The 14033-nt window shown below is 44.7% G+C and overlaps 1 protein-coding gene across 2 annotated transcripts in view; it reads left to right on the top strand.

The window, feature by feature from the left end:
- The window catches only part of TMPRSS6 (transmembrane serine protease 6), a 95536-nt gene extending 83144 nt beyond the window's left edge, over positions 1–12392 (top strand). For both annotated transcript variants that reach the window (XM_083156357.1, XM_083156356.1), the window contains 4 exons: positions 5216–5384; positions 7859–8133; positions 8596–8732; positions 11215–12392. In XM_083156357.1, coding sequence (XP_083012483.1) covers positions 5216–5384; positions 7859–8133; positions 8596–8732; positions 11215–11394 — 761 coding nt within the window. In that variant the 3' untranslated portion in view covers positions 11395–12392. The remainder of the gene's footprint in view (positions 1–5215; positions 5385–7858; positions 8134–8595; positions 8733–11214) is intronic.
- The last annotated feature ends 1641 nt before the right edge of the window (positions 12393–14033 follow it).

Genomic DNA, 14033 nt, shown 5'->3' with positions numbered 1-14033 from the left:
CATGCAAAACAACGCAAATGTAGTAGAAACCCAGAACATCATCGTGGCAAATGCAGGGAACATCGACTTTCTGAGTGACTCTATAGTCTCACAGGATGGCCACAGGAGCTGCAACGGTGGTGCATTCTTACTGTAGTCACACTCTAAGACACACCCAGGGGTGCCAAGAGGGGGGGGGGGGAGCAGGTACAGTTTACCCGGGCCCAGCTCATTAAGGGGGGCCCGGGTCTGGACACACAAGTATTTTTTTATTTGGTGGCATAATATGTGTGGTATTATATGTAATAAACATTACAGTATTTAGCATAATATGCAATGAGTATTACGGTGTGTGGAATAATGTGTAATGGGCATATGGCATGTGGTAAAACATGTAATAGGTATTACTGTGTATGGCATAATGTGTACTGGCCACTACGGTGTGTGTCATAACGTGTAATGAGCATTATGGCATGTGGTATAATATGTAATGGGTGTGTGAGATGTGTAATAGGCATTACAGTGTAAATTTTGTCTTGTATCCACCTTGGAAACAGTGGTGTAACAAGGGTCCGCAGAGTGTGCAGGGAGCTCCGTCCATGGGGGGCCACACAAAGTTGTTGTACCGGGGCCCAGGATTTCTCTTGGCAGCCCTGGACACTCCCCAAAAATGGTTTTGACAATCCTGTGTTTTTGTGAGTGGCATTGCAAAAGTACTTTTGCGCATAGTGAACAACGCAGTTGTCAAATAATCACTGAGCTGCCATACATACTGGAACCAGGCCCCATCATGCATGGTTTGAGATGCTTGACATTTTCTAGTACAAACAATTGACTGATTTTAATTTGTGGAACAAAATGTATTCATATTTGATTCGGTGAGTGATGCATAGGCACGAGTTTTTTAAGTCTTATATTTTTGTGATTGGGTAACCGAGATATAGTACTTGCTAGGCGAATCAAGTTTGGTTGAAGTTGTATGGCTGGTTAACCTATTGGTTAGTTAAGGGGCCTAGTCAGGGTATATAAAGGGAATTTGAATATCCTGACTTCCTTTTGAGGGTTTGGAAGCCCCATCCACACACCCACCCACCTACCCAAACAAACAATTGTTCTCTAATTTAATGCTATTTAATTCTATGTTTATTAGATTACTTCAGGCATCCAACACAGTTGTTGTCTTTGTCATAATTTTTAGTTGATAAGCTAGCTTAAAGGGTTTGTTAAGGTACAATCACAATAAATGTATAGATGCCTTAAGTACAGAACGTGATGTTTCTCTCACATATGAGATGTGTTTTATGCTAATCCTCATCCAACAGTCTCTCTTATGGGTAAATTTCCCCCAAGCCACCACGGAGTCTGCCTGACCATAGTTACACCACTGGTGTTGACCATGGTGCACTCAGTGGTAAATTTACTAAGATGGGAGTTCTCTTGAAGATGGAATGTTACCCTTAGCAACTAATCAATCACATTGAACCAGTAGCGCACGCAGGGGGGGTTCTGAGTACCCAGAAAACCCCTAGGAGTCCAAGGGCCCTAGGCTGAAAGCTGAGGGTCCCCTCTTTCCATGGGTACAAGAATTTAAAAAATCGGCCCTTGGGAACCGGAGATATCTGACTTCAAAGCAGTGGTCCCCATCAAGCCTATTAATTTCTTTTCCCAGTCAGATATTTCAGGTTCTGTCTGACTTACAGTTTTTCTGAGGGTATATTCCAAAAGCTGGGACTCTCACCGTTTAAAGGACACTAGAAACTTGTTGCTACTGTTCCCAGAACCAGAGATATCAGCCTTCCAGCAGCTGGTTACTGCTCCAGCTCCACACACCTGGTATGTAGTTTTATATTCTCGTTGGCAAATTGCTCTACCTTCTGAAATCTGATCCCCTAGTGCCCAATACCATTTGGTAGATGAGATTCTCTAGTTTTTAATTCCATTAAAATCTAAGAAATCTATTTTCGGGGAACTGGAGATATCTGCAGTCAAGCAAGCTGTCCTCCCACCAGAAAATTATGGATAATAAGCCCACTCCACTATACACCCCTCCTCTGCATATTAAACATCCTCTACCACCCTGGAAGTTATGTATCAGGGCCCCTTCATTCAGCCCAATGCCCCCTTCTCCCATCCCATCTCCCACCATCTGTGCAGTAAAGGGGTAATTAGTGGAAATTACTGATCCAGGCCCTACATGCTGAGCGGTTGAGGGACCCTGAGGACGGGCTATGCCCGAAACATGTTAGAGTCACAATAAAAGTTTTTTGTTTCACTGAAAATCCGAGAGTGCCGCCTACCTCCATCCTAGAATCTACAAAGACCCACCAAGTCCACGAGGAGGGCACCGGGTCAGAAGAAGTGACATCCGCAGGAGTGCCGGGCATCCGAGAATACTATATATATATATATATATATATATATATATATACACATACATACGGAGAAGGAGCGGCACTTCGCAGACAGTAATAAAATTCCTTTATTAGCCCAACGGCGTTTCGGGGTAGATCCCCCCCGTCTTCAGGGACTTATAGCACAAGACTGACATAAATACATACACATATATGGGCATAGACATAATTACAAATTTAAAACACATGGTGCCTCACCTGTCCGGCGTCACCGCCCGCTCCGGGTGCTCACTCTCTCCATCCACCCGTCGTGCACAATTCACGTGGGACGGTGGCGCCGTCCAGTGAAGTCACCGCACATTCATTACTCTGTTGCTAGGCAGCGTGTTCTCAATCTGTAAACATAACAAAGCGCCGCCATTATTATCTCGTCAGAGCATGATCATACATAAAAAACAAGTAATCAAAACATAGAAACATAAAATTAAAAATGCGAGGCTGTCTTTCTGTCAATGGTGCTTCTACCTATATTTTAGGGAGATGCACCAGGATTATAAAAAGAAGAAGAAGATCATTATTTTAAATACATTCTAAACTGGCAATGATAATTTTTATACATATGTATACCAGTAGGGGCTCACTTAACTGGCTATTTTGCCCTGATGTGGCCATCTATTTATAAAGGGTAAGATGTATTTTAGGGTGATCGGTCATAATATACAATTTAGAGGAAACACTGGAGTCCTAATGCCTCATTAAGGCCCCTGGGTGCTATGGTATCCAGGGAGTGAATCCATTTACTTTCTCGCTGCAGCAGGGTCTTCGCTCTATTGCCTCCCCTTAATGTAGGGGGGACATGGTCTATTATAATGGCCCTGATAATAGGAATAGAATGTTTTTTAATGACAAAATGCCTAGCAACAGGCTGTTCACTAGCACCACTGCTCAATGCTTGTTTAATGGCACTACGGTGTTGGGCCATGCGCTCTCGAAATTGTCTCTGTGTCTTGCCCACATATGACAATCCACAGGGACAAGTGAGCATGTAGACTATGTATGTAGTGGTGCAAGTGACTGCCTGATTAACCCCTTCCCGACATTTGACGTACATTTACGTCATGGTCGGGATGTACTTCCCGACACATGGCATAAATGTACGTCATGACTTTAAATTGCCACCCCGTCTCGAGACGAGGTGGCAGAGGGACAATGTCTGCTGTCCCTGACAGCAGACATCCTCCCTCATTGCCCAGGGGGGGCAGCGATGCCTCCCGTCTTGGGCGATCGCTGCTATTGGCTGTTAAAAAGTGAATAGCCAAAAGCAGCGTTGAAATGCATTGAGTGTAAAATTTAGACTCTGCTGCCCCCTAGCGTCCAAAAAAAATAAAGGCGGTTTAAATAATGATTTAAAAATAAAGAATAGATATGGTCTTTGTTAGTTATTAACTATTTTGAGTGATATGATTATTTGTCTCACAAGCAGAAAATGGAACATTTTGCAAATAGCAAAATGTTCCATTTTTTCACGACACTTTGGTATTTTTCCCCCCAAAAAAAAAACTGTATCGACCAAATTTCACCACTAATTTAAAGTACAATGTGTCACGGGAAAACAATCTCAAAATCACTGGGATAAGTAAAAGCAAAAAAAAGTTATACCCACTTAAGTGACACATGTCAGATTTGAAAAAAATGGCTCTGTCAGGAAGGCAAAAACTGGCTCTGTCAGGAAGGGGTTAATACTGATACGTTTGCCAGTATGGGGGTGATTGAATGTTTTACCGGGGGTCAATGTGTTACAAGTGGTGCACCCCAGGCACCTGAAACAGCCTGTCTTTTGGGTCAAAAAATGGGTGTGTTGTTTTTTCATGAGTGGTGTAATATCCAATTTAACCACCCTATCCCGAATGTTGGCACCCCTGGTGTAGCTAGGCAGGAGTCGATTGTCCTTCAGAGTAGGCAGTTCTTGATCCGAGTTGATCATGGGCCACCATCGTTTTGCATATCACTTGGACCCACAGGGGTTTTGAGAAGGCACACGTAGCAGGTTAAACCCTGTGGACAACCAGAGTGCCAGCTATATATATATATATATATATTCCAAGTATCCCAGCGTATGGCTGCAGGGAATTTGAACACTCTTCAAGAAACTTCACACTTAGTCAATTAAAGGTAAAAATGGTAAACTATAGTATTTATTCCAGTATGATATATTTAATCATCCTGCCCCATATATAACATATTGGAATAAATACTATAGTTTACCATTTTCACCTTTGAATGACTAAGTGTGAAGTTTCTTTGAGAGTGTTCAAATTCCCTGCAGCCATATGCTGGGATACTTGGACTATTTATGAGGTTCTATGGTTCACATATATACCTCTTCTTGAACACCCCAAATGCTGTCTACCCTATAGTGAGAGTGCGGTCTATCGATATATATATATTTTTATTATTATTATTATTATTTATATACATTTGGTCTATCTATAATACTTTAACTGACCCGGCATATACTGGGTCACCTAAGTGTCCAACTCTGTGCTTTGCTCCGCCCCTCTGGAAACCCCCTTCTGAAAATCCTGCGTTTGCCCCTGCATTCTACTTATTTATATAGCATTTTCTAGAAGATAATTGATAGAATGTGATTGGTTGCTATGGGCAACATCCCATCTTCAATAGAACTCCAATCTTAGTAAATTTTCCCCTGAGTGCACCATGGTAAACACTGCTGGAAACGTACAGTATACAAAATTACAAAAGCAATAACAAAGTGGTCAAACACTAGATGTTGACATACAGGCAATACAATGTCAAAAAACAGATATGGCACCTTCACTCATGTTTCCTATGGGAAGTTCACCTAAGTTCTTTTTCCTCCATAGGCTGTGGTGTGCAAGCTCTAGAAAGCCGTATTGTTGGAGGAACTGAGGCACAGGAAGGTGAATGGCCGTGGCAGGCCAGTCTACAGGTGCGAGGGGCACACGTATGTGGAGGCAGCCTGGTAGCAGATAGGTGGATCCTGAGTGCAGCACACTGCTTTTCTCCAGACGGGTAATACAAGAAGTGGACAGAATATATCCAGCTTTTCCTATTTTGTGAAATGATGCCTATTATTTGCATAACACATAGTTCATTTCCTGTCCAGTGTACAAAAAAAGCCCAGTCCTTAATGGTTCAGTATAAAAAAAGCCTATTATATCACCAGCAGAGCCTGTTCCCTGACGAACAGCAAACAGTTGTTGTGTCAGTCAGTGGCGTAACAGAAAATTTGGCTCCCCCCCCCCCCCCCCCCCCGCCGGGACAATATCGTCGCCCCCCTCCCCCCCCCCCCCCCCCCCGGGAGCTGGCAGGGGGGTCCGTGCGGCACGGGGGTACCTGTGGTCAGGGACTCGGGAGAGCCTGGAGGTCCCTGCGGCGCTGATTATGAGTTGCCGGGGTCCCTGCAGCGAAGTGGAAATACTGCGCTACCGCCGTGCGGCGGCGCGGGAAGCACTTCTGACTCTGAAAACACTGGGCGCATGCTGATTGGCTGAATCTCAGCCAATCAGTGTGCGGCCGCTCCGCGGGTGCCCACTTCCAGAGTGACTGCCCACGTCCTCCTAGCACTCTGCTCAGACGCCAGAGACCACGCACCAGGACCAGATCCCGCCGCACTACCCGGACTGGTAAGCGACACACGCGGACCGTGACATGTTGCATGGAATAAGACTGCAGTCAGATGGGCTTTCACTAACAAGGTTACATTCTATGCAACTGTACTATCTTCCCGGGCATTTAGTTCTGCACATCTGCAGAACTGGGTTGCTCCTGCTGGTCCACATCCCCAGCTAAGATGTAGAGCTATGTGACTGCCGCCAACATCACATGCCAATTACAAACGTATGAAGAAGGAAACTTCAGCTTCCTTTTGAGCACCATTATGCTGTGTAAGTGCAGTGATCAGTCTGCTACACTCTCTAGGGGGGGGGGGGGGAGGATTATGCCACTAGTGTGTGTGCGTGCGTGCGTGCGTGCGTGCGTGTGTGTGTGTGTGTGTGTGTGTGTAGGGGGTAATTTATTTTACTTTATTGCCACTGAAGGCTCTATTGCCACTAGTCATAGTTGCCTACCATCCTACAGGAGAGTCTCTTGAATAACAGCAATCTCCCTCTCTCCCTCATTAGTCTAGCAATCTCCCTCATTTTATCTAGCCCACATTACACTGTTACATTTTTTGGGTAAAAAGGAATGACAGACAGATACATTTACATTGAATCATCAGCACCATTTCCCTGCACTTTACCAAGTACAGTATCTCTTACTAACTGCTTTAGGGCTCATCTACATTTGCATACAAGTCATTTTTCAAGTTTCACCTGATATGTAGCAGTACACAACCACGCTTCTAGGTGCCACGTTACAATCTCTTTTCACAATCTCTATATATATGGAACTAGACATGCCCTTTGGGTGGAGCATGACACGCCCCCTCAATGGAGCGCTGTGCAAAATTCTACTACCAACTATAATCTCCCTGAAACTAGTTTTCAAATGAAGCAAGTATGCCACTAGTGGGGCTGGGGTTAATTGTACCTGGACACAAATGGTCACTGGGGGATGTTAGGATATTAAACTTGGGTCAATGAACTGTTCATGTAATAGCTTACAGATTTATTGAGATCTTTAGATCTTTTTTAGTTGTAGCAGTGAAGTCTGGCTTGTCTCCAGTCTTGGATCTGCACTGAGGTCACCATATTGAGACCTAGTAGCATAGATGTTCATGGATTGCTACCACAGTTTAGATGCTGATGAAAACTCCCTTGGGACATGGAACATTCATTAAGGGCCTGATTCTGGTATACTTGCAAAAGAAAATTCTCTCCCTAATGGACAAAACCATGCTGCAATGCAGGTGGGGCAGAAGTAACATGTGCAGAGAGAGTTAGATTTGGTTGGGGTTTGTACTTCAAACTGATATCTATATTGCAATGTAAAAATAAACCAGCCAGTATTTACTCTGCACAGAAACAAAATAACACCCACAATCTAACTCTCTCTGCACATGTTACATCTTCCCCACCTGCAATGTACATGGTTTTGCCCAGGGCTATTTTTCAGTAGGCTCCAGCAGGAACTGAGGCCCTTATTCTAGTTCACTCTTTCTGACAAAATATTTCTTAGATGGACAAAACCATGCGCACTGCAGGTGAGGCAGGTGTTACTTGTGCAGAGATAATTAGATTTGTGTGGGGTTTTACACCTGCCTCACCTGCAGTGCACATGGTTTTGTCCATCTAAGAAATATTTTGTCAGAAAGAGTGAACTAGAATAAGGGCCTCAGTTCCTGCTGGAGCCTACTGAAAAATAGCCCTGGTTTTGCCCATTAGAGAGTGAATTTGCTTTTGCAAGTGAACCAGAATCAGGCCCTTAGAAAGCAACACATCCCACTAATTTGTGTATCCTTCCTAATTTAGAAAATGTCTTTACCTGTCTGTTACAATTTATTCGATCCCTCTACACCTGTTTTCACTGTTTCCAAATTGCAGTTTGTCTGTTCCTGAGGTCTGGACAGTGATCCTGGGGAAGGTGCGTCTAAGTAGAAGAAGTCCGAATGAGATGGCCTTTAAAGTCACCCAGTTAATCTTTCACCCATACAATAATGAGGACTCCGAAGACTTTGATGTAGCACTTGTCCAATTGGACCATCCCGTACCTCTGACGTCTCGTTATGTTCAACCGGTCTGTCTCCCAGCCAGTACCCACCATTTTCCCACCGGCGCCACGTGTTGGGTGGCAGGTTGGGGTGCAGCAAAGGAAAACGGTAAGTACCAAACTGTTTTAAAAGCTTCCCATAAACATTTTGCTCTAAGTAAAAGGTGACAACAGATTTGGAAACCACTAGAATATTATACTCGCTTACCTAACAGCGTGGAGTTTGTATATTCTCCTCGTGCTTGTGTGGGTTACTCCGGTTTCCTCCCACAATCCCAATAAAATTAACCCTAGAATGTCTGTGTGTGCATGTAAATGTGGTAGTGAATATAGATTGTAAGCTCCACCGGGGCAGGGACTGATGTGATTGTTGTGTATGTGTGCGCTATATAAATAACAGGTAATAACTGGTTGGCATGAATATAAATCTTGATGGTAGACCTGCTGTGTGCTTGTCTATGGTAGGCTATAACTTTTACTGGCCTACTTGGGTAAACAAGATGTGTGTGTAGCTTGGAAACCATTATTGTTATCTGCACCTTTCTTACTAACCACAATTTGTGACTTTTAGGTCCCAATAACGACATACTCCAGAAGGTTGATTTACAGTTAATTGCTGAAGAAGCCTGCAATGAACTATATCACTATCTTATTAGTCCAAGAATGTTCTGTGCTGGTCATGCCGATGGGTCTAAAGACTCATGTCAGGTTGGTGTAATTCAGTATGGATCTGGGCCAAATGTAATAGCTTGCAGGTTGTGGAAAATGCTGAGATTCTGATGATTTAGGGGGTTATTCAGACCTGATCGCTTCTCTGCTAAATTGCAGACACCTGCGATCTGATAGCGAATAGCTTCAAATCCATTGTCAGCTGACTCACCATCGAATGATGAGCAGGTTGATCGAGACCAGAGCTGTCGTCACACAACTTCCATGAAAACACTTGGGACACTGCTTCCTGTCAATTAACTTGCGAAGTGCTTGCGATTTAAAAAGACAATGGATGTTATTGCTGGAAGGCCTCGCAATACGTAAGCATGCACAGTCATCGATGATTGATCGTTCTGGGAATTTGCAGCCGTGCGATCATGTCTAAATCACCCCCTTACTTGTTAAAGCAGCAACGGCATCTTTTATGCAGATGCGCAGGCACCGTCTGTAATATTCTGATGGATATTCTGAGCAACCATAGGGCCGCTCTAATGCCTGATGGTGCAACCAATGTGCCTATGATGGTGTGACTTTATACAAAGTCCAGCAGCTGCGGCATAAGCATAAATAGTAGTGCCGCATTAGCGTCCATCTCTGAATGAGGCTGCTAAAATCTCCTTCCCTTGTGTACATCTATTCGACCGAATAAGACACTCACTTTTATAGTGTCTGCATACAGTGTAATTTACCCTTCAATTTTGACCATATAGTCAAAATCGAATCGTTATCGCATAGACATCAAATCTAGAGCAAACATGTTTTAAAGCGTTCGATCCAGATTCGATGCCAATGCGCGCTCCCGTTCAGCTGAAATCAAATAGACCATGCAGCAATGACTGTATAGTGTAAATTGAATGTAGATCATATGAATTGTATGTAAATAGCACATGAGTTAGCAAAAATAGCATAGCAAAGGAATCTCACCACCATGTGTACACACCATTAGTGTTCATGCACACTGTAATACTGATTGTAAGTAAGTTTAATTTATATAGCACACTTTCTCCAACAGGACTCAAGGCGCTTTGGTTGGTGCATCCTAAGATGCCACTATCCATTGCACTATAGAAAATTGGGGTATGGATCATTGGGTCACCAGCAAGTAGGTCAACAATCATTAGGTCGACCCCACTAGGTCCACATGCAGGACAGTCGACATGCAGGAAGGTCCACGTAACTGAAGGTTGACATGACAGAAGGTCGACATGGGTTAGGTCGACAGTGAAAATGTCGACATGGGGGTTTATTTTACACTTTTTTTTCACCTGAATGTATATATTTAGTACCTGAGATACCTCATTGGAATATAAAAATATATATAATATTCTGAAATACGGAATAATCCGTTATCCAAAATTCGGTACTTGTTTCCTTGCACGGCGCCCGCGATTTTGATTGCGTTGATCGCATCGCATGCAACCAAATTGCATGCGATTGACGCGATTTTTACATTGTAAAAATGGTCCCTGAGACCCAATTTTACATTGATACCAATGTAAAAAGCCCCCAAAACCCCAATTTTAATTGCAAACCCCCCCTCATGGTTGAAATGCCCCCCCCATTGTTAACGCCACCCCACTATTGACGCCAACCCGAAGCGTGGCGAGCCAAAGAGGGCACGGCGGTACGTGTCCTCCAACCTTTTCATACCCCCACTATCCACGTCGGCGTGGAGTTGATCTTATAAAGTGTGGCGAGCGCAGCGAGCCACCGAGCCCAAAGTGCGGCGAGGGGACGCACACAACTTCACAGGTATGTGCATCCCCGTGCGGGGCTCGCTGCGCTCGCCACGCTTCGGGCTCAGTGGCTCGCTGCACTCGCCACACTTCATATAATCAACTCCACGCCAACGTGGATAGTGGGGGTATGAAAAGTTCGGAAGAAGGGTACCGCTGCACTCGCCACGCTTCGGGTTGGCGTCAATAGTGGGGTGGCGTCAACAATGGGGGACATTTCACGTACTTAAAAACCAAAAGGGTGCATATACAATGAGAAATTGGGCACATTGGCCCATTTCCCATTGTTCCCTATGTAAAATCGCGTTCATGGCGTTGATCGCATCGCATGCCATTATAATGGCATGCGATGGACGCGATCAACGCAATTTTAACATTGAAAGCTCATTTAACATTGAGCCCTATGTAAAATCGCGTTGATCGCGTTGGTCGCATCGCATGCCATTATAATGGCATGTGATGGACGCGATCAACGCGATTTTCTTATTGCCGGCAATAAAGCCCGGTAATTAACAGAAAATCGCATCCATCCCATTGATCGCATACCTTAACTTAAGGTATGCGAACGAGTACGACGGGCGCCGTGCTAGGAAACAAGTACCCAAAATTCTTCTGGTCCCGAGCATTTTGGATAAGGGATACTCAACCTGGTACTACTATTTATAATAAATGTTATTGTGATTGCAACAAATAATATAATCAATGTCACATCCGTTTACTGACTCTGATTTCCTCTATTTCAGGGTGATTCTGGTAGTCCCCTTGTATGCAAAGTACCAGGAGGCCGCTGGTTTCAGGCAGGGTTGGTGAGTTGGGGGACTGGATGTGGCGTTCCCAAATATTTCGGAGTATACAGTCGTATTACCAGATTTGTTGGGTGGATCCACAATGTCACAAATACTGGCAAACAAATAATACATTAATATGACCAACATTGGCACCAGAACACCACCCAAAAGTAGAAGACCAATAAGAAAACCACCTGGCATTGAAGACCATCGAGAATGAAAAATCTGAAAAACTGTTTAGAATTAAATAAGGAGGAAAAAAAAAATCTACATTAGCATTAGGACCGTTTCATGCAAAGACAAAGATTAAGGTGTCTAAGCATAAAACAAGATTATTGTTCTCTAGGACCTAGCAAATAATTACAAAACCTGTATCATAATGCTTTCTTTTATATGCAGTACTCATCTATAATGAGTCCAGGGAAGCTTACGCCGCACCCCCAGCACACAAACAATTATACTCAGCTCTCTGGAGACTTGTGGCACTTCTGTAGGAATAACTGAGACTGTGGCCATTTTCCTGGATATTTGAACATATGCATTATAGAATTCACTGGGATCATGAAACAGACGCCATGTTCCCAGGGACCTGCTCATGCGGAGGGGGCCTGCACAGGGATACGCTACTATCTTAAGCCACCCTTGTCAGTAATGTTAATCTAATGAAATAATTATGATGGACTTGTATTCAATGTTCTACTATAGTAACACATATTAAAATAATAAGATATTCAGTAAGCGCTTTAGGTTTTGGGCTAAGGTGGAGGCAGCCCTTTTGTGAGCTTAACCAATATTTATGAGATTTAGTCATGAGGGCACTAAAAGCAAGTGACATCAGAGATACACCAAGAGCATTCCCAAAATGGCTGCTGATATTCTTGATCTACGTAAGAAGACTAAATCCCAAGAGACAATGCAGTGGCATCAGAGGAGCATTTGCTGAGCTCTGATTCGAGGAGAGCCCATCACATGCTCCTCTGACCTTTGGAGATGATGAGCAGCAGCAGGAGATGGGACTCAGTTGTGACTACAGTATTTTCGGTACTCTTTACCTAGAAGGGCGCCCACGATTTTGATCGTGGGCATCGTTAGTAAAAAAAAAAATCTCGTCGGTCGCATCGCATGCGACCAAAAAATCGCATGCGATGCGACCGACGCGATGCCCACGATTTTCCATAGGGAACAATGTTAAATGTCCCAATTGACCCGATTTTCCTGTTCAATGTCTCAATTGACCCGATTTTCCATAGGAAACAATGTTAAATGGGCCACAGAGGCCAAATAGGCACCCTGAAGTGTGAAATGGCCCCCACAATTGTTAACGCCACCCCACGATCAATGTGAACCCGAAGCGTGGCGAGCGCAGCGAGCCCGCGTGGGGCGGCGGTACGCGTCCTACGACCTTTTCATACCCCCACTATCCACGTCGGCGTGGAGTTGAGAATAGAAAGTGTGGCGAGGGTACGCGGACAGCTGTGAAGCCCGTGAGGGGACGCGTATACCGACGTGGATAGTGGGGGTATGAAAAGGTCGTAGGACGCGTACCGCCGCCACGCTTCGGGTTGACGTTGATCGTGGGGTGGCGTTAACAATTGTGGGGGCCATTTCACACTTCAGGGTGCCTATTTGGCCTCTGTGGGCCATTTAACATTGTTTCCTATGGAAAAATCGGGTCAATTGAGACATTGAATAGGAAAATCGGGTCAATTGGGACATTTAACATTGTTACCTATGGGAAATCGCGGGCATCGCATGCGATTTTTTAGTGCATGCGATGCCCGCGATGGCCGCCCTTCTAGGTAAAGAGTACCGTATTTTCCCTTCGTGGAAAGGACCAGCATGTGATGTAAGATGAGGGTGGAAGTTGTTACATGCCTTTACAGCGTTTTGTATCCTGTGCGGAATGTAGGTTGGTGTAGGTTATTTTTATGGTGAATCTGCTGGAGTGGACCATCACAGGCTCGCTTTGCTCGCCATGCTTCGGGCACAGTGGCTCACATCGCTTGCCACACTTTTATATTCCCCCTCCAGGTAGATGTGGACCCAGTGCATCCTGGGAAAGGTCCTCTCTTTGAAAGAGATCTAGTTGCTACAATGGGGACTCCCCAACTTCCCCTGCAGTTTCTAGCAGCCAGCACCCTGCAGGCACAGCAGAGGAGACCCCACACTGTGAGCAGCTACCAGCCAGAATCAGGAGCTCTTCCCCCATCATTTCCCCTGCCTATGGCTCACACAGGTCAGTGGGAAGTTTGTGGTATAGTGGGTAGATGAGGTCTAGATTCACCATGGTATATTCGACCACCCTTAGTCGACCAGTAAAGATAGTTGATGACCACTTGACCAAGCAGTAACGCTAGTTAGACACCGGTGCGTTATCGGTAGGACCATGGTCGACGGTACGTTATCAGCGGAACAATGATCGACGTTACGTTTCCAGGATTTGTTGGTCCCGAATGTTACAGGGGTCCCCAGGGACACTGTATATGTGCACAGTGTCCCCTCGCATGTCTTTCTATGCTCTCTATGCGTCGGGCTCGCTGCCTCCCTATGCTTGGCAAACTATTCTATTCTAACTCTATGTCCACTTGGATACTAAAGAATGATCCAAGTGCATCCTGAAAAAATCCTGTTGACCATGGTCCCGCCAATCAGCCGCCAGTGTCTAACTAGCGTTACTGCCGACTATCTTTACGCGTCTATCTAAACTGGGTCGACTAAAGGTGGTCAACATACCATGGTCGACCCAGCATTCGGATACCCAGTGGGACTAGACA

The sequence above is a fragment of the Crinia signifera genome, chromosome 8 (genome assembly GCF_055691185.1).
Source record: "Crinia signifera chromosome 8, ASM5569118v1, whole genome shotgun sequence".
Taxonomy (NCBI): Eukaryota; Metazoa; Chordata; class Amphibia; order Anura; family Myobatrachidae; genus Crinia; species Crinia signifera.
This window is presented reverse-complemented; position numbering and strand designations above follow the sequence as displayed.